The sequence below is a fragment of the Mirounga angustirostris genome, unplaced genomic scaffold (assembly GCF_029215605.1).
Source record: "Mirounga angustirostris isolate CCGP_5_RB_7025 unplaced genomic scaffold, mMirAng1.0.hap1 SCAF_6, whole genome shotgun sequence".
Classification (NCBI taxonomy): domain Eukaryota; kingdom Metazoa; phylum Chordata; class Mammalia; order Carnivora; family Phocidae; genus Mirounga; species Mirounga angustirostris.
The window spans coordinates 141,039,633-141,061,662 of NW_026991714.1; the positions used below are offsets into that span (position 1 = coordinate 141,039,633).

Here is a 22,030-nt window from a genome sequence, read left to right on the forward strand (position 1 = left end):
ATTTAGGAGTCTACTTTCCACTTTTAATAAATTATTGAACTTTTCAGCACTTTAATGAAGAGAAAGAGGTCTCATCCCTTTCTGCGTGGAACCAAACTCATTACTCTAAGAAGGGAGCCACTATAATTACCATTACAATACTGGGCAGAGTAAAACAGAAAAAAAAGCCAATATCCATACCTACAATTCAGAAACAGCTATCTATGTAATACTTTTGAGGGAGAGGGAAAAATCAAAGAATTAGGGGATGTTTTCACCTGTGAAATATGGGCATAAAACATCTGAACCTGAGTGACACAGAACAGATACTTAAGGGATAAAATACATTTAGACCACAGTCTCTCTGGTCCATGTTTACAAAATCTGTACAAAATCCAAATCATGAAAAATTTGACCACATTAAAATTTTAAGACCTCCACATATTAAAAGACACCATAAAGAATAAAAAGAAGTCAGAGGAGCATGTGACTCTTGATCTCAGAGTTGTGAGTTTGAGCCCCACGTTGGGTGTAGAGACTACTTAACTTAAAAAAATTGAAAAAAAAAAAAACTTAAAAAAAGAATAAAAAGAAACTCAAAGATCAACAAGAAAAAGCATACAACCAACAGAAAAAATGGACAAAAGCCTTGAAACTCCATAAAAGAGTAGTCCAAATCTCCAAAACATGTACCCAAAAGAGTGCTTGACTTCACTAGCTACTAGAAAAAACAAATGAAACCCACATTGAGATACTACTACATAATCATCATCAAACAGGCAAGAAATTGCAAGTCTGATAATATCAAGTGCCCGTAGGTCTGTGGAATAACAAGAAGACAGTGGATGAACTTCAAACTGAAGATGGTAGATGAGCCGATGGTGCCACTTTGGAAAACCTGTCTGGCATTATCCAGTGGAGCTGAAGACAGACAGATCCTAGGAGCCAGGGATTTCACTTCTGTCTTCTGTCTATCTTACAGAAATGCAAGCCCTTGTGCACAAGGATTCATTTGCCAGAATGTGTAGAATTCCAGAACTTCCCTGAACTGGTAATAACTCAAATGTACAATGGATAAACACACTTTCAGATGTTTATAAAACAGATTATGTATCCATGAATATGGATGAACTTCAGCTACCCAACAGAACATGGATGAACCTCACAAAATAACATAGAGTAAAAAGAACAAGATCCAAATGAATACAGTAAAATTCCAATTATATAGTTAGAAAAAAAAATGTTATATTTATAGGAGTTCAGGGATCTATATGTAGGCAAAATTTGTTTCTTTAAAAACAGGCTACCAGTATTTTTATTTCTTGATTTGGATGGTGAACACATGATGTTCACTTCATACTACTTTTAAACTGTATGTAAGTTGGTGTATGTTCCTACATATATGTTATCAGTCTCTCCTCAAAAAAGTTTACAAAAAAAAACAAATGAACCAAGGATTCTTGAACTATATTATAAAAACGTTCATTATAAATATTCTCGGTGTGGTAAATGGGATTTGACAAAATACAGTCATGAGGAAGCCAAGCTGGGAAGGCATAATGCTACATCTGGAAAAAGGGGCATCTGGATGCACATGGCAATACCTGGCTGAGGACAGAACAACTCCATGTTTCTTAATCACCATGATTTTTAGATTTTTTCTTTTTAAATTTCTTACTTATGCCTTGAGATCTATTATTAATATCCTCTCTAACTGCCTTTTCTTAAAATTCCCAAATACACTGAACAATCTCTTGCAAAGCACAGGAAAAAGAAAGCACTACGCTCAGCTCTACCCTGTGAGGTTTCTAGAACCTACCAACAAGCATATTTTATTCCTGAAGTTGGGAGAAATGAAATCATGCAAACTTTATTTGTGCATGTTCCCCACTCCGTCACTCAAGGCAGGACTACTCAATGTCTACAGGCTAACATTCCATGGTAGCGTGGGGCTTGGACAGGGTTCTCCCCAGGCACGGCCTCATCTTATCCTCTCCCAACACTCTGCAGTGAACCCACCGCTGACTCTGAAATTTTCAAGATTACAAAGCAGGAAGATATTTGTACTGCTTGGAATATTTGTATATGTTTACATAAATGACGTCAAAATTGATGTTCATCACCATAAACCACCTAAATAGATGAGAGGAAGTGCTAACTTTCACTGTTGGGAATTAAAGTATAAGCTGGAGCCTCCTATGGTGCCCAGAGGAAAATCATCTGTAATATTTTTAAAAAGAGCCCTCTGTCAAGATGGGGCTTAGATTACAATAAAGCAGGTCTCACAGGACAGATGAGAAGATCAGGATAAGACATCTGGGACCTATAATCCAACCTCTGGCTAAAATTGCCCCATTTCACAGTCAGTTCAATTGAATGCGTAAAAGCTTCAAGCAAGAGCCCCCAAAGATGGCACAGTTTGGTGGAAAATATTTACCTTGAAATTCTTTAATCAGTGTTTCTCAGGCCACTATGATGGTTAATGTTATAAGTCAGCCTGGCTGGGTCATGGGATACTCAGATATGTGGTCCAACATTATTCTGGGTATTTCTGTGAGGGTTTTGGGTAAGATTAACATTTAAATTGGTAGCCTGAGTAAAGCAGACTACTCCCTAATGTGGGTGGGCCTCACACAATCAGTGGAAGGCCTAAATAAAACAAAAGGATGACCCTTCCCTAAGTAAAACAGAATTCCTCCTGCCTGCCTACCTTTTGAAAGATGAAATTAGGACATCTGCTTTTCCCTGCTTCCAGACTTGAAACACTGCCTCTTCCTGGGTCTGGAGCCTGCTGACCAGCAGACTGAGACCACACCATAGGCTCTCCTTGGGCTCCAGCTTTCTGACTCACCCTGCAACTTGCCAGAGTCCATAATCATGGGAACTAATTCCTTAGAATAAACCCATGTGAATGGACATGATGTATACACATGTACATACACACCCCCCTACTGGTTCTGTTTCTCTGGAGAACACTGACTAGTACACCAATGAACCTGCCCTTTCCCCCTTGGGCCACACCTGCCCAGGACCTCTCCTGTGTTCACCACTGCTAATACAACATGACCAAGGTCTACTTTCTTCCTCGACTTCCTCTCTCCCACCTGTCCCCTGGGTCAAATGAGCAGGCCCTAGTCTTCTTTTTTTTTTCCCCCCACTTTCATTTCTATCTATGATCTCTGTCAGGGTGAAATAAATGAGGCTCAGGAACAAAGTTAGAAAACCTTGACTGGTGGATTTAAAGTCCATTGAAACTCAATACATATGCAAATATATTTCTTTGACAAGAAAGTACTCCTTACCAAAAAAAAAAAAAAAAATCTTTCTACTGAGAAATTACATCTTCTACTACTTAAATTCATCTTAAAATAAAAATCATTCATGTTATTCAATGAAAATTTTCTTTAAAGGGCCTTATAAAAGAGTTCATGCTTTAGACATACATAGTCTGAATCCTACCTTTATTTCTCAGTAAAACTGTAAAGTGCTCTTTGGGAAAATATTCTATTTAGGTTATACTTTACTTTTAATTCCAAGGGCTTCCAGATTTGTGAGACTAAAAACTAAAGGCCAACAGCAAGACTATAATCATGTTTTTAATATTCTCCCTCCTCATAGACAGAAGTGACCTTTCTTATCAGCTCAAAATTCTACACCTTAGAGAAAGATGAAAGTGATGAATCTCCTATTTTAAGTGTCAAATTCAGGATATCTCCAACAGATTTTAGCTACCCAGGACAGAAGGAATTTAAAATATCTGAAATTCTTTCAATGGACTCTTGGATCAATCATGTGTAAAAATTATTTTGCCTTGACTACTTCACTGGCTCAAAGTAGATTATGTCATACCCTCCTCAGTAAGAAAAACTAATGAGAACCTTTTTAAAAGGCAAAGTCTCATTTTCATCATCGTGTGGGAGGAACACGCTACACATTCTATTCACACAGATCAGCAAAGGTGCAGAGTAGGAATAAATGGCCTCTCTGTGTGAAAGGATTAAACAAATCACATGAGTTAATGAAAGGTAAAAAATTTAGGAAAAGTTTAAATTCCATTTGTTCAAGAATAAATTATACAGAAGCAGCAAACATCATGACATGAGGAGGTAAGCTGTCACCACGCAAGGAGGTTGTGTCTTGCGTAACTCTGGATGGTGGAATGAAGAACCACAAAGGAGGCAAAACTTGCCTCTAGGTTTCCCGGGGTGTACTGTGCTTAATTCAGGCACTCAATACCACCAAGTCACCTCAGGCTCCAGAAAAAGTGAATTCTTGTCTGCATATATGATTCCCTGTCACAAGAATGTAAACCCAATTTCTTCTTCTTATGGAAGGTTCTTCTCTCGGCATTATTAAAGGTTTAAATATGAGGTTAGGGATAAAACATAATTAGCACTCTGAGCTTAATTACTAGTGTGCAACAATTAGTACTGATAAGTTTTTGTTTTGTTTAGTACTTTTATTTTTAAAGTAAATGAACAAACCAGAGCTTTTCAAATTCAAATTAGGGCAAGAAAAGATTAAAAAAAAAAAAAAAAAATTCTGGAAAAGCTTAAAATTCCTTGGTCTTCCAGTTAAAGGAAATCCTAACGTCATGGGCTGAAATCTTAACACTGAAGTATCAAACTTCTTAAATGAATGTCCAGCTTCTGGGTTTGGAACATCCAAATGGGATCTGAACATCTATAGCAGCGGAAAGTGGCAGGCCACAAGAATGTTTCTGCCAGGTGTTTCTTAGGGCCCTTTCTACAAATATTACAAGAAGGGAGTGATATATTGGTCTTTAGAAAATTTTCTGAGAGGGGCGCCTGGGTGGTTCAGTCAGCTGAGCGGCTGCCTTGGGCTCAGGTCATGACCTCAGGGTCCTGGGATGGAGCCCCACATGGGACTCCCTGCTCAACAGGGAACCTGCTTCTCCCTCTCCTCCCTGCTTGTGCTCTCTCTCATGATCTTTCTCTCTCAAATAAATAAAATCTTAAAAAAATAAAAATTAAAAATTAAAAAAAAAAAAAGAAAATTTTCTGAGAGAAATACCAGCTGGTTTGTTTCAGAGTTTTTACCACCCATCCCTCCGAGGGCGCAATCTAAGACAGTAAGTTTGGGTTCTGTTTTTAAGGAGGGGATCCCACTAGCATACACTTCAGGTTCTCTGACGAGGAATGACACGATGCAGAGCAGTCTCCCTGCACAGCCTTACCGGATGGGATTTGGGGGAGGCGGGGGGAGCGGCGGTGGAGGTGGAGGTGGTGGAGGTACGCAATTCTCAGACTGGTTCACCCGTTTCTGGAGTTCATCAACTGCATAGAGAACAAGCATTCAGAAAGAAGCCGAAACAAGCCACTTAGCACCTTTTACACACATAAAGGGAAAAAAAAAAAGTAACCTCTCTCAAAATCAAGTTCATGGTATTAAGGCAAAGTTAGAAATCTCAGGATGAAACTGCAGAACATCTCAGCCTTTTCATCATCCAGGCTGCGACCACTAATGCAAGAGGGGCCTGACATAGGTTACAAGAAAACGTTACTGTCTTGTGGCTGCATGTACAACTATGGAAAAGAAAAATAATTCAGGACAACGGCTGGATGGGTGGGAGGTAAGGATTGAGTAGGCTGAAGAAATATTTGTTAACAATGGCATGTATTACTCAAAACACTAAGAAATTGTGAATACTTGACTTTTAAAGGGTATAGACAAGGAATTAATTTTTAAAGATGACATTTAGTAATGAATTTTAATAACATACTTTCCTCCTCCACCTAATTTCCTTCAAAAATTGCAAATCCTGGAGTTCTTGGTTTTAACCAGACTCAGACTCTCAAATGTCTGTAACTTCAGAAACCTTTTGCTCTTCTGAAGGAGCATTCTGGAAACAGAATTTATCCATTCAATTCATTCATGTCCTTAATGAAGCAGGTATTTTGGCACCAATAATGGGAAAGGGTCTATGCTTGGTGCTGTTCAAGACACAGTTTCTGAGTTCAAGGAGCTCGATTTCAATGTTTATTGCAGATGCGAATACCTCTAAGACGGGCTCCAATAGGCTCTAGGTACTGAACACTGTGTGTACTCAGGAATGGCTCCCCCTTCCCCAGCCACTCCTCTCTCCATGAATGACTGCACCCCCAATGATCTGCCTGTTTATTTCTACTCTCAACACTTAAATAAGCAGTGTGGGCTCTCTCTCTGAGGGCCAAGAGTCCTCTAGTTATTCATATGTATGGGTCTGTCTCTCCAAAGAGAGTTTGAGTTCCTCAAGGACAAAAGGCATGGTTTCTTTTCTTCTAGATTTCTTATAGTATCCTAGGGTATGGCTGGCTATGCACACAGCAGATACTAAATAAAACATACTCAACACTAAATCTCAGGTTCTCTTTTGTGTCTGCCCCCTCCGTAAATAAAAAAGATGGCTTCGGCCACAGGCTGCCTGGATATTCACTTAAAAAGAATGGAACACTTCTTAATTTTAGATGAGTTTTTTAAAAAGTAAATTGCAAGTCATTTTCATTGTGGGTTAGAAAGCACTGAATGTTTTTTTTAAAGGGAAAAAAAAGCCTGCTTGGTTCTTCTATACGGATTTCAAAATTCTAGTATAAAATTAACCAAAAATACCTCAAGTGAATATTGAAGCTGTTATAAAAGGGAACAACCTGCCTCCTTAAATCACCTACCTTCCAACAGAAACTTATTACTTATCCCTGTGTAATAATCTAATTCACACATTCCTGTCAAGCCTTCTGGAACTGAATGAATAAATCCTTTGATCTAAATATCCCCTGGTGTTTTAAAAGTTTTTCCACTTAATATACATATTGTTGCCCATTTTATTGTTAGGTGTGACATTGAAAGTATTAGTTCATGCGTGTAATTATACCACAGATGAGGGTTGTATGAACCTTAAAAGTTTAATTCTTTTTAAAAACGCACCCTAAGGGTCGCCTGGGTGGCTCAGTTGGGCAAGCAACAGACTCTTAATTTTGGCTCAGGTCATGATCTCAGGGTCATGAGATCAAGCCCCACATCGGGATCTGCATTGGGTGTGGAGCCTGCTTAGGATTTTCTCTCTCTCCTGCCCCTCCCCTACAGCCCCATTGGCTCGCATGCTCTCTCTCTCTAAAAAAGGAAAGGGGGAAAAAAAAACCCTCCCTAAAATGAACAAAATAAGTACTCAATGAATACACCTGTCCTATCAGAAGCCCTGAGAAATGCTGAAATGTTGGTCTTCTCAGATTAGCAGTATCTTTGTCTCTTCATTCTGTATGGGAAGCTCACACATGCTCTGACTCCACAAAGAAGTCGAAGTGCTTGTGAATCCCTGGAGTACAGTGGCCATTCTACTGAACTGATCTTGGTATTTCTGTATAGCATTCAGCAAGTGTTCTGGACTAGCTACGGGCCAGGCGGGCACGCGGAATTCACAGATGACTCAGACACAGCAGCCCACTGGACACTTACTGGAATGCTTTAAATCTCTGGCTTTCTCCTCCGAATTCTGGTATTTCAATTCCAATTCTCTTTTATCCTCTTCCAGAAGCCCCAGCTGCTGTTTGAGGCTGCGAATCTCTCTGTGGAGTGCTGCATTTTCTAGCTGCTCTTCTAAGTCTTTCACCTGTAATTCACAAACAGACTTCTGTAGCTTTTCCTTTGTCAAGGAAAAATAAAGCGGGGAAAATCAGTTTCCCTTTACTTTGCATTTCATAGCAAAGAGATACCAATCCATCTTAAAAACCACACAAATTCTGGAGTATAGACGATACTTAAAATACCAGCTATTTAAGTCAATATAAATTTATTGCAGACTTAATGTCTCAGATAATTAGGTGTTGAAACATGGGTCAAAAAGGTAAAATAATATCTAAGAAATTCATGTAAAACAGATTATTAGCTTCGTACCTGTTTTTAAGAGAAAATTCAGGTAGCATGATAAAGAACCCTTGGGGCGGACAATTTGGTAACAAGTCAAAGACCTTAAAAACAAGAAAGAAGAAAGAAAAGGGAAAGGAAAAGGAAAAGGAAGACCGCTTGATTTAGAAATACTACTTTTAGAACTTGCTTTAAAGAAATAGTAAAGGGGTGCCTAGGTGGCTCAGTTGGTTAAGCAACCGATGTTTCTTGATTTCATCTCAGGGTCGTGAGATCGAGCCCGTATGGAGCCTGCTTAAGATTCTCTCTTTCCCTCACCCTCTGCCCCTCCTCCACTATGCTCAAACACTTGCTCTCTCCAAAAAAAGAAAGAAATAGTAAGACAAGTATTCACATATATTCATACAGTATTCTTCATAACAGGAAAGAACTGAAAATAACTTAAATATTCACCAATATTATGTATTTAATAAATCATGCTGTGTTCACTAACTGAAATACTATACAACCATTTAAAATCACATAGTTGGGATGCCCGGGTGGTGTAGTTGGTTGAGAATTCGACTCAGTTCATGATCTCAGGGTTGTGAGACTGAGCCCCACATAGGGCTTCAGGCTCAGCATGGAGTCTGCTTGAGATTCTCCCTCTGCCCCTCCACCTGTGCTCTCTTTCTCTAAAATAAATAAGTCTTTTTAAAAAATTAAAATAAAATCACAAAGCTCACTACATGCTGACATGGAACAAGATATTACCAACTGAAAACAAATCAGGCTATAGAATAGTATGCATGGTATGATCCCGTTTAAACTACATTCATAAAATTATCCACTTGCGTAAAGTTTGCATAGGTACCAAGATACGGAATTCTTGGATAATCTTAATTTCTTCTTTAACTTGTACTGTATTTTAAAACATTTGTTTATTAGAAGAAGCATATGTTGCTTTTATCACCATGGAAACAACATAGTGTTTATTTTTTTTTTTTTTAAGATTTATTTATTTATTTGAGAGAAAGGGTGAGAGAGAGAGAGCACAAGAGGGGGTAGGGTCAGAGGGAGAAGCAGACTCCCCGCCGAGCAGGGAGCCCGATGCGGGACTCGATCCCAGGACTCCGGGATCATGACCTGAGCCGAAGACAGTTGCTTAACCAACTGAGGCACCCAGGCGCCCCAACGCAGTGTTTAAAAGACAGAGAATCTGCAGGGGAATTTACAGATAGGTAAGAATTATTTAGGACCACACACATGAAAGATTACACAGAACAACTGTATAGTACAGTAGAACAGTCTTAGAAGTACTGAGTAGCAATCCGTGAAGTTTAGCTAATCTTCAGTATCAGCTTCTCTCTCCTACCCCAACAAGGTCCATATCCAATGACTGAGTCCCACACCTCAGTGCAATTCAGTAGGTTCTAGGCCTATGTTATTTACTAAACGGGTTAACCATACAACTAATAAGACTTTTCAGAACTGAAAAATTCTAGCATGAGCTAAATAAAAATAAATATTCCTTTATTCTCTCTTTTTTGAAATGGTAATTCTTGCATGTGGGGAAGGAAGGAAGGAAGGGAGGAAGGGAGGGAGGGAGGGAGGGAGGGAGGGAGGAAGGAAGGAAGGAAGGAAGGAAGGAAGAAAGGAAGGAGAAATTCTCTCCTCCCTAGTCTATTCCCCTAGTCCTCCTTCCAGGGGCAATCACTGCTACCATTTACTCATCTGGAGGTTCTGAACATACACCAACATTTCTTATAGAGGATTAAAAAAAAAAAAAAAATCAGCTCTGCCTCAGGACCAGCTTTGTAAAAACTTCAGAAACTTCCAAGGACTAAATGTCAATATTATTGTTTAAAGAGACTTTGACAGGTGATAATAAATAGCAGCTAACAGCCTTTTCTTCACAAATGAGGTACACTGTAAGTAGTATAAACATTGATGTAATTTTTCTTAAGTGGTTTCTTTAACTTCAAAGTCTTTGTTCAACCTCTTTGCCCCCCCCCCCCCTTCCCGCCTCCTCTCTCTCACCTACTGTGATGACTATCTTTTCTGCCTGGCACACAAAGGTGGGCTGTGTCAGCTGGAATAGCTCCACTCAAACAAAATAAAATAACCACTTAAGAAGTCTTTAAACATATACATTTGTGCAAGTTTACAAAATCACAAATTTTCTCTAAGCAAAGAATTACTACTAACATGGACTTCTCCTCCCTCTTTGAATAAAACCTGTGCCTTCCAGTAAGTTCTCTGAGACTAATGTACTCTCCCAGTGTATGCGGTCTCCAAAAATACAATCAACTCACAGGTGTCCCACCTGCGCATTATGTGCACATATACAAGCTCTTTTTGAGTTCTCGCTCTTACCTTTGCTTTTTCCGGCCTTTGGACAGGTTAAAGATCATTATGACTTCTACGACAGTGTGCTATAAATTTTACTTGGGCACGAAATTAAGTTCATTCAGTAGTTACTTTTTACTAAAAAGTAAAAAGACAGGAAAGACTTACTAAGGCCAACTAGGGAGCTGTAAGTGACTGGATTGAGCCCTCTCATGTTTGTGTGTATGTATTAAGACGCCAGAAGAAAATCTGTTACCTTTTTCTGATGCTGAATTCGCTCTTCTTCAAGTTGCTGGATGAGTTTTGCATTTTCTTCTAAAGCTTTCAAAAGCTGCTGGTCAGGAGCAGAGCTCTGCAGCAGAAGGTGGCTTTGTCTCTTTAGCTTGTTCTGTTCAATGAACATCTGCAAGAGTTAATTACAAAAATGTACATACCAATCAATCTCACGTATCTCCTCAACTGAAAGTGGAGCAACAGGAAAGTACGTGGAGTTTTTATTGAAAAGTTAAGGGCAGTTTCTGAATTGTACAGTATTACAGTTTTAGAAGTAATGATTGCTATGATTTCATCCGTAACTTTCATGCACTCTTCCAAGAATCTTCACCCTTGCCCCAACGAGGTATATATGCAATAATTGAGTCCTATACCTCAGTTTTTAATGTTTTATTATTGCTTTAAAATACACGAATACTAATAGTACTGGTTAATATTGATCAAGAACTTATCTTATGCCAGGTACTCTACTAAATATTTTATATGTATTATTTTAATCCATACATCAATCCTGTGAATTCTTCTGCTTTGAATAGCTAAAATTGACTAACACTATGTGATAGTGCTGATGATTTTCCATATATCACATCATCTAATCCCTAGAATAACACTGTCAAGTAGATATTATTATTATCCCATTTTTATTAATAAGGTAAGTGAGGTCCAAAGCGGTTAAGCAACTTTCCCAAGAACACATGAAAGTGGCGAGACCAGGAATATAAACCAAGATCTGATTTAGAAGCCCAAGCTCTTAACCACCTGGCTAATCTCCTTCCTCTGGTATTTACTAAACCTAGTGTTTTGTTTTATACCAACTAGCTTTTCCCCAGTGATGAAAGTAGTTAACAGCCAGGAGGGTAAAGAAGAGAGGGGAAAAGGTACATCAATATTTATTGGCCACTTTATTAAGCAACTTACATATATTATTCATTTAGTCTTTCCAAGTTCACATTTTTTAATACAACATTATTTTCTATTAACCTGTTACTTCTTTTCCTTAATACCCTACACAAGTTAGCCAGTGGGTGATTCTACACATGAAATGTTTTATAAACTCTGACATTAGGCCCATTTTATATTAGACCTTCACAGTTTCAGATTCTTAACAGCATTTTAAAGGAAGATTTACATTCTTCTTCCACCTGACAGCTCATTTCTGTGTAAGAATGAAAGGTGCTGCGAAAGCACGAGGGAATGAGTGTGCGTGTGCGTGCACAGCTGCTGAGCTCGAGGACAGTGAGAATGCAAGCAACAACATGCTAGGGAAGAGTCATCCATACCTCACGCATATCTCATCTAGTCTCTGACATCTGAAACCAATGGCATAACTGAAATGAGCCATTCTGAGTTACTATTATTATTACGGTCATTTTTTAAAATACCTTTTCCCCCTCTTACAACTTAACTTGGTTGGGGTCCCTTGCCAATGTCTTAGCAAATGCCTTAGGGAGCCAACAAGAAGACCTGCAAAGAGCAGCTGGACTCAGTGAGTCCTTTGGCTTCCTGGCAAGTGAGGCCTTTCCCCAAGAGTGCTCGGAGGCCAGGAGCAGGGAGAGAGGCAGCCGTCAGTGTGGCGACCAGGTCAGACTGTGAACTCAGCGGTCAAGCAGTGTGGGGCACAGGCCACCGTCAGTCAGGGTGCGGCTGTGTCCCTCACTGCACTGCTTCTCCGAGCTTCGGTTCGCTCTTGGGAAAAAGCAACAGTTCTCCTTCTCTACAAAGCACTCGGGAAAACTTGTTCAACTTTACATGATTATGAATTATCTCAACTTGGTTATTTTTTTTTTTTTTAAAGATTTTATTTATTTGACAGAGAGAGACACAGTGAGAGAAGAACACAAGCACGGGGAGTGGGAAAGGGAGAAGCAGGCTTCCCGCGGAGCAGGGAGCCCGATGTGGGGCTCGATCCCAGGACCCCGGGATCATGACCTGAGCCGAAGGCAGACACTTAACGACTGAGCCACCCAGGCGCCCCTCAACTTGGTTATTTTAGAAAGAAAAAGAGTGAACATTATGTCTTGGGGATGTTAGTCATGTGAATTTCTTTTGCAAAACCTTGTAACAATTCCTAAATAGTAATAGAATAAGATGAAAAGAACATATAGGAAAGAAATTCCTCTAGATAACCATGTAACTTGAAAAACTTATTCATTAGACTACGTTTTCTAGACCTTAAGACACTAACATGAAATATTCTATATAGTGCCTTCTAAAGATGTGCTTAAAAAAAAATTTAGTGACCAAACACTGATGAATTTGGCTTTGAACTATGATAAGAACCTGACAGCTAGGGTTAGGGAGGTGGTCTCTTATCACACAAATGACATCATGGCTGTCAGACTTTCCAAGGATTATCATAAATCTTTTCAAAGAATGAAAAAGAGAAGAAAAGCTTATGTCACTTCTATAGGATTCATTCTTTCCAAAAGAATATTAAAATGTCATCTGTGTTGTCTGAGAAGAAAACAGAACTCATTACAAAACAGTCTCACAGTATATCCAGACTACACATTGAATGAGGCAGCCACGCCTTTAAACAAAGAACTACACTGACCAACAAGAAAAAAATATTCTAAAAGTATAGGAAAATTTGTCATTGAAAATTGAAGTTACATTGAAGAACTACAAAAAGTTAACACAGGAAGACAACTGGCTGTTTCCTCCTTATTGAGGGAGGAGGAGTACAGTTTTTGTTTTGTTTTTCATGGTGCCTTTTTTTTTTTCCACCCATTTTTCCAGTCCCCTTACCCTCCCCTCTGGCAACCACCAGTTTGTTTTCCGTTTTGGTGGGTCTGTTTCTGCTTTTTGTTTGATCTAGTTTGTTTTTTAGATTCCACAGAGAGGCAAAATCATACGGTATTTGTCTTTCTCGGACTTATTTCACTTAGCCTAATACCCTCTAGGTCTACCCATGCTATCGCAAAAGGGAAAGATCTCATTCTTCTTTATGGCTGAGTAATATTCCTGTGTGTGTGTGTGTGTGTGTACTTGCACATGCATGTGTTTTTGCTTTTTATTTTTTTTTAAAGATTTTATTTATTTATTTGACAGAGACATAGCGAGAGAGGGAACACAAGCAGGGGGAGTGGGAGAGGGAGAAGCAGGCTTCCCGCGGAGCAGAGAGCCCAATGCGGGGCTTGATCCCAGGACCCTAGGATCATGACCCGAGCCAAAGGCACACGCTGAATGACTGAACCACCCAGATGCCCCACGTTTTCGCTTTTTAAATTTTTTTTTTTTTTAAGATTTTATTTATTTGTGAGAGAGAGAATGAGAGACAGAGAGCATGAGAGGGAGGAGGGTCAGAGGGAGAAGCAGACTCCCTGCCGAGCAGGGAGCCCGATGCGGGACTCGATCCCGGGACTCCAGGACCATGACCTGAGCCGAAGGCAGTCGCTTAACCAACTGAGCCACCCAGGCGCCCACGTTTTCGCTTTTTAAATGGACAAGTGGAAGCAGGAGTGTGGGAGAAACTTTCCATGTTTCCCTTTACACATTTGAGAACTGTTTGTATTTTTTACAAGGTATAAACATTCCTTTTCTAATTAAAAATATAAAGTAAATTAACTTTATTGAATTCTAAGGCTCCAGACTCTAAGCTCCAAAGAGGCAGGGATCATGGTTGCATTCTTCACCATTATATTCCCGCCAACAGCACAGTGTCTGGCTAACGAAGATGTCTGCCGAACACATGAAAAACCAAAATGCAGAAGACTGGCACTTCTCTTGTAAAGCCAAGACCTACACCTTTAAGCAGCAGTTCTCTGTTGGAAAGCTCAGAGTCGGGGCACCTGGGCGGCTCAGACGGTTAAGCACGTGACGCTTCTTGGTTTCCACTCAGGTCATGATCTCATCCGCCAGGAGGCTGCGGGAGTTTCCCTGTGCCCCTCCCCCCCACTCACGCGCATGCTCTCTCTCTCTCTCTCAAATAAATGAATAAAAAGCTAAGAATCTGTAAACCACGCAAAGGGGAAAGTATATGGGTTCTACTCTAACTTTATTCGAAAGAACAGTTTCTGGGGTGCCTGGCTGGCACAGTCTGTAGAATATGCAACTCCAGATCTTGGGGTTGTAGGTTCAAGCTCCACACTGAGCGTCGCGATTACTTAAAAAAAAAAAGAAAAAAATCTTAAAAAAAACCCAAACCAACAGTTTCCTTCTATTGAGTAGATGGCATCTAGATACTGTAAAACCATCCAGCACGGCTGCAAACCCCGATGCTCCCGGTAGGAGGAGTGCGAGCGGCTGCCCCGGCTTCCCCTCCTCAAGCCGCCTCTGTCGCCTCAGGCGGGGCCACGTGTCCGCCTCGTCCGGTCGGGCGGGGCCACGTGTCCGCCTCGTCCGGTCGGGCGGGGTCACGTGTCCGCCTCGTCCGGTCGGGCGGGGTCACGTGTCCGCCTCGCCGTTTCCGCCGAGCACTAGCAGGTGAAGGGCAGAGTCAGTCACTCGTTTTCAGAATCTTAGCGGAATCCTGCTTCTTCGGTCAATCTTGTCTGCTACCGCATGGCCCTCGAGTTTTCTTCGAGCTGTTTTGTATTCTAACATCAGTCCACGAACAACAAACAGATGGAAAACTGAAAATGTCTCTCAAAATAAGGCCCTGGCATTTGGGTCAAAACAAGCCCACCTTTTCAGTTTTACAGCGGAAGCATCTTCACATTATCCCCAGTCTCCCTCCCCCTCGACTGTTTATATCGCTGCAGCTTTTCCAAGCGGCTGTGACACACTTCAGTTTTTTTTTTCTTTCTCCCAAGTAATAAGAGAACAATTTTACTCACCTTTCATTAAACTCTCTGAATAAAGTGAATCAGAATATTTCAAATCACATCTTCTTGGACTAAACCTTTCACAGAGTTCATTGCTAGCACAGCTACATTCACGCGCAGAAGGACTCCTGCACAAAACCGTAATCTGATTTTCAAATGTCATTCCCGTAACCCCACGCTTTGTCTTCCTTCAGCACCTTGGATACTTCTGCCTACCAACGTTCTACGTTTCCTTAACTACCTTCCTCCACAACCTACAGTGTGCACCCAGATTCAAAATCCTGAGACACGATGGAAATCTCGGGCAGACCAGCAGCCCGTCATAAGCCGTTACAGCTCGGCCAACTGGTACCTCATCATTTCCCTGTAAACCAGCCCTGGGGCCACAGAATACCCAGCGACACGTCAGCAAAGGGAAGCCGGAACATGAGAAGCCCAGAGCTTATCTCTGACATGTGATTTGGTGAAAGGCTACAATGATGGATGTACAACATGGCAATGTTCCACAGCTAGTGGAAAAATCAACTCGCGTAATGAGATCACCGTCTAGCAGGTGAAGAGAAATACTAACCCCATGATACTGTTATTTGAGAAGGTATTTGGAGATGTAACCTGGATTCCTAAGGCTACTGAAACAGACAGAAATCCTGTACTTGAGCTGGACTTTCCATCACAAGTGACAGGTATCCCTAAATATAATTTCTTTCCCCTATAACAGCATTTTATAGTACAAAATCCTTTTGCAGAATTGTGCCATTGGATTTCAAAATCTACTTGGTTGGGCTCGTAGTATCACCCATTTTACAGATGGTGAAAGTGAAGCCCCAAGGAGGCTAAGGGGCTGGCTGCTCTCAGGTCATACAATGAGTGACTGACTGACATGGCCAAAATTTGAACCCAGATCTTTTAACACCTGTTGTAGTGAACCTCACACTATCCCATAGCTGGCCTCCCTTAATTCTAAGTGGTAAGTTCTTATTCAACTTCAAAACATATTTCGACATGTCATCTGTAAAGTTCTTTAAGAAATACAAATTTAAAACTAGGTCTCTGTGGATACTTACCTCCTGTGCAAATGACTCCGCCTTCTTTCGAAGGTCCTTCTCCAGTTCCAAGTTTACCTGCATTTCCTCATACTCTTCTACCGCTAGCATGGACACTTAGGAAGACAAGGAAAAGAAATGGACAAAGTGCCACACAGACAGTCAGGAATACGGATGAAAAACAATGTTGAAAAGATTCTTTGTACCAGTATACAAGCACCCTCAGCCATTGCTGGTTGAAATATAAATGGATTGAACCTTTTTGGAGGGCAGCTCAGCAATGTGAATCAAAAATCTAAAGCCATTCATACCCTCTGACTCCACAATTCTGCTTTTAGGAATGTACTGATTCCCCCAAGAGAATAAATCATGAACACATCCAGCAATAAAGCTGCAAGAACACTCTCAGCATCGCTGCTGAAAACAGTGAAATGATCCAGATGGTCTCACATGGCAGACCCAGGAAAGTACGGTATATACAAGAAACATGATTCTGCTTTCGAAATGACACTGTAGAAGCATATTTATGGAACCAAAAGATATATTTTTTAAATGACTTCATTTCTGTTTTTTACAAGCTGCATAAAAACACATCGCCGAGGTACTTCACCGAAGAGGAAACGTATGAAAGGCCAGTGAATGTGCGGAAAGATACTCTTCTTCATTAGTAATCAGAGAAATGGAAAGTAAAAACACAGGCACCTTTTTAGACTCACCAAAGAGGGAACTGGCAAAAATCAAGAAGTAGAGTTACACCAAGTTTGGAGAGGATACAGAACAATGGAACAAACACACTGCTAACAGGAGTTGAAATCTACCCAAAAGATAATCTGGCATTGTACTGACGTTGAAGATAAACTTTTACATTTGGCATGTTATCTTAGGGCACATGTACCAGGAGACGCATATAAGAATTTTCATAACTGCAGGACTTGGAAGAGCAAAAAACTGGAAAAAACTCAAACAGCCACCGACACGATACTGGATCCATGAATTCTGGGATAGACATTGAATGACATACTATCCAGCGGTGAAAGTCAACATACCAGAGCAAAGCCCTTTAACAGGGATAGACCTCACAAACAAGAAATTGCACAGGGACATATGCAAGGTGACAGAATTAATATAAAGTTCAAAAACATACAAAATTAAGCAACATGCTATTTAGAGATATATACATACTTGGTAGTACTAGAAATAAAAGCAATGATAAAAATCCAAGGGAGGGGATACAAGTGGAGATTGATATTCAGGGGCTTGTAAGGTGTCAATGGGTAAAGAGGTATTTCTTTCGCTGATATTTTTTTAGCTTCCACAAATGTTATAAACACATTTAACAAACAATTTAATGTATATATATATATGGTTTTCTTAAGGTTGGAAGAATATACATGATGTTAATAGTGCTTATCTTTGGGCTCTAAAGATTGAGATTTTTTTTTTTCCTTTTCCTATTTGAATCTATGTTTTCCACCAAAAAAGTGTATTACCTGAATAAAAAGAAAATATATATATACACACAAGCTGCATACAAAACACGTCGATGAGGCATTTCACAGAAAAGGAAACATGTGAAAGGTTATATATAAATGTTATTTTTAACCGTCCTCCATGTTTACAAAGAGAAACAGCCTTAGATCCATTCAGGCCCAGACTCAGAGCTCTGAATTAAAGAATTAGGACAGAAATCTTTAAAGGGAAGGTCCTGTCAAATAGTAGCAACACAAAATCTTTGCTACTTTTTGACATTCTGTGGCCTGTTTTCTTAAATAATGATATAGACAGGACCAAGGGAGTGATGACGCCATTAGAAATTAGACACAACACAGGTTGGTATCACACTGGTCTCTCCATCTGCTTCTACAGAGGCACTTTCAATCCTGAGCTGAGTCATATCAATAAAATCTTTAAAAAGGCGCTCTTAATGGCTGCTTTCACACAATGTTCCGCCAGGACACTTCAGTCCTAACTGACTAAGGACTGGTTTGCTATGTAATGACATAGAATTTCAAGCTCTGTACTCTGTAAATCTACTGCCTTCTCAGAGGAAAGACGAATAGTCTTACTCCAGTAAAGCAATATAAGTGGTGGTTTGTGATGTGAATTATAGGTCCCTGAGAGCCAAATGATTTCAAACCTATTTAAAAAAGAAATTTCGCAAAGAAAACAAAGACGACTATGACTCTCTGAAGGCCCTGGGCAACATAATTGACTCTCTTTTCTAAGTCCAGAACACCATAATAAAAAGTGAGTTTTCACATGTCCTGGCCCTTTTGACTTGGATTCTGAAAGAAATTAGGTTGGTCCTCATCATGCATTTATTTATATGATCTCCCTCTTCCTAGAGAGAGGGCTCTCTGAAGGCAAGATCCACGTGATTAACCTTTGTAGAACCCTCTGTTTCTAGCACAGTACATCAAGACCGTTTCTATCTTCTTAAATGTGGAAGGAGCTGAGAAATGTCACAATCTACCGTATCTCCCACACTGAACTACGAGGTCCTTTATTTATTCAAAAATCTCAATTCATCACCCAAAGGTGGAGAACTACCACCAATGACAACAGGGAAGGCTTGAAGATTTCCTGCACTCTGGCATCACTCCCTTGTCCTGCACCAGGGGATGCAAAAACACAGCGCCCATGGGACATGATGCTGTGTTTTACAACAAGGATTCCGTTTTCTCTAGAGGTAGCCTTTGGAGAAATTTCCTTCTCACCATGAGACCAGGTCTGCCTCTCATGACCAAGAGGATCATTTTCGTATGATTCGTATAAATGATCGTGAATCTCTCATCATGCTGGCCGCTAGACAGCTCAGAGCCAGAACTTGACTGCACACGGACAGGAATGCACAAGACCTGACAGCAAGCACGCAACCTTGTATAGCAATATTTAATTTTACTTTCGCTTTGCCCTATTTTCTATATTCTCTTAATTTAAAATTTTTTCATATCATGTTGTATGTATCTGTGTAGATATCCTCTCTTCTGGATTAAAAATAACCTACCAAATACACAAATACTGAGAGGAGAGCCAATATGGCCTTTGTCCCAGGATACATGTAGACAGAACAGTGTTTTGGTTTGAAATGGGTCGGAAGTTCCTCAAGTGAAAGCACTTTTAGAAGTCCCAAGACTCTAAGGTGAATGATAAAATAACCGGGAAGAGAGAGACTCGTGGTGAGAAATCAGGAAAACCAAGATAGGATATTCTTGCTATAAGACTCTTTAGACACAGGTACGAAACAACACAAAATGTATGCAAACCAAATAAATTACATATGTATCTGAGAAAAAAGACTGGAGACACCTACCTCTATTGCATTTTTCTAAGACTCTTCTCTGTTCAAGAACTTCTGAGTTTAAAAGATCTTTTTCTTGTTTAACTTTATTTACCTAAAAAAATGTGAGATTGTGAGAGAAGAAAACACACAACACTGTAAAACATGACATAAGGTGATGTGTGATAAACTGCTGTTCAACAGTCACATGAAGTTATAATTTAAAGCAGTAATTGGCTTTACTGTGTTGGGATTTTATTAAAGTTGTTCTTAAGGCCTCAAAGGTAGCTATTTAAGTTAGGATATACCGTTGATAGAGAACTTCTTTACAAATTCCAAATAGCACTACTCCCTACCCATGTAAATGGTATTTTTAAGGCAAAAATCCAACTAGAAAACACCCAGACAATAGACAAATCATATAGTCAGAGAACTCTGATGACATTTAAATTAAGGAAAAAATACATCAATTTTTTTAATAAAAAATACTTTAAACTTTGATGACTTCTGGCTTAAATAAAACACACATGGGGCGCCTGGGTGGCTCAGTCGTTAAGCGTCTGCCTTCGGCTCAGGTCATGATCCCAGGGTCCTGGGATCGAGTCCCACATCGGGCTCCCTCCTCAGGGGGAGGCCTGCTTCTCCCTCTCCCCCTCCCGCTGCTTGTGTTCCTGCTCTCGCTCTCGCTATCTCTGTCTCTGTCAAATAAATAAATAAAATCTTTAAAAAAAAATAAAAATAAAAAAAAAATAAAATAAAACACACATGAAAATCTTCCCAAAAAACTTACATTTCCGAGATAATTTTGACATCAATCAATTGGAAGAGACTATCATAGGACCATTTAAAAAAAGAATGCAAAGTTACATATATCAAAGTGGATAAATCTCAAATGCACTATGCTGAATTTTAAAAAGCAGATACAGGGGTGCCCGGCTGGCTCAGTCAGTGGAGTATGATCTCAGGTCATGAGTTCTAGCCCCACGTTGCGCATGGAGCCTACTTAAAATAAAAATTAAAAAAAAATAAAAATAAAAGCAGGTACATTTACATCATTTAAAAACACTCAAAATACTATGTATTGTAGCAAAAAATATAAATACATGCATTGGAATGATAAAAGCCAAATTCAGAATAATGGTTGTGTAGGAAAATGGGGCAGGGAGTGAGGGGAATGCAGTTAGGGAGAGAGACACTGGGGTTTTCAGGACTATGTATTAAGCTAGGTGGTAGATATATGGGTGTTTTTAATACTTTCCACATGTCTGAAATAGTCATAATAAAAATAACTGAAAGGGCTTCTAAGAACACCTCTAAGTGGGAGGGGAACAGGATCATCAGTAAATAATCATAATGGAGGAAGACAGTGCATCAAAATGTGTTTGTCTCTCTACAACGGTTACAGTCAAGAAACAAACTAAGGGGCGCCTGGGTGGCTCAGTTGGTTAAGCGACTGCCTTCGGCTCAGGTCATGATCCTGGAGTCCCTGAATCAAGTCCCGCATTGGGCTCCCTGCTCGGCAGGGAGTCTGCTTCTCCCTCTGACCCTTCCCCCTCTCATGTGCTCTCTCATAATTCTCCCTCTCTCAAAATAAATAAATAAAATCTTAAAAAAAAAAAAAAAAAGAAACAAACAAACAAACAAAGATAATGGTCCTGGAAAAGGACTCTGAATCCATCGGCATGCCAGAGAGCCTATGAACTGGATGCTTTTAGGATAAGCTCTATTTTTGGTTTCGGTTTGAATTCATAACTGGTATACACTCTCCAACAGGAATGCCACCTCCAAAATAGCATCATCCTTCTTCCCATTCATCAGTATGTTCTGCCACGGTAAGTAAATGTGAGCAAGGCTGTAATTGGTGGACACCATCTCCCAACCTTTTTCGCATTCTGGCCCTTACAAAAACTGTCAGATAGGTATGCAAACTGAGGTAGCTGGGTAAGGCTGCCCACTGAAGGGACCGACTCCTCGATTCCTCAGCATTACTCGTAAGCCGCCTGAGGGATGGGTCTAGAAGCTTGGGCTGTAGAATCTGGGAACCACTGACATATGTTAAGTCACGATTGCAAAGGCAGTTCCTCAAAGCATCATGCACAGAAAGGCAATTATGTGCTCCTGTTCTTAAAGACTATTCAAAAGGAAAAATAAAAAGATTCTTAAACACCCACTTGAACCCATTCTGCCATCTATCACATACACTTATGTTGGAAGGATACAAGAGGACAGCCATTCCCAACCGAGCCAAACTGTCTGATAGAGAAGCCAAATACTTCTTCACCAGCAACAATAAAGCAGATGACGTAAACTGCAGATATCATTCTTACAAATCCGCCTCCCATAGTGAAATATGGGAAACAACGGGGACACTTCATTGCTATTTTGGTGCTTTACTTACTGAGCTAGGTATTGAGTATACAAATGTCCGTGATCTTATGTTCTACACCTTTTGTATATTTGAAACAGGGGGTAGAAGAGAAGATAAAAATTGGTACATGGTT

At 40.0% G+C, this 22,030-nt stretch overlaps 1 protein-coding gene across 5 annotated transcripts in view; it reads right to left on the bottom strand.

Annotated features, from left to right (window-relative positions):
- The window catches only part of SHTN1 (shootin 1), a 95,150-nt gene that overhangs the window by 34,318 nt on the left and 38,802 nt on the right, over positions 1-22,030 (bottom strand). For all 5 annotated transcript variants that reach the window (XM_045878939.3, XM_045878938.3, XM_064595315.1 and 2 more), the window contains 5 exons: positions 19,563-19,644; positions 16,271-16,365; positions 10,424-10,570; positions 7,432-7,585; positions 5,177-5,276 (listed from right to left, as the gene is read on the bottom strand). In XM_045878939.3, the coding sequence (XP_045734895.1) occupies positions 5,177-5,276; positions 7,432-7,585; positions 10,424-10,570; positions 16,271-16,365; positions 19,563-19,644 (578 nt within the window). The remainder of the gene's footprint in view (positions 1-5,176; positions 5,277-7,431; positions 7,586-10,423; positions 10,571-16,270; positions 16,366-19,562; positions 19,645-22,030) is intronic.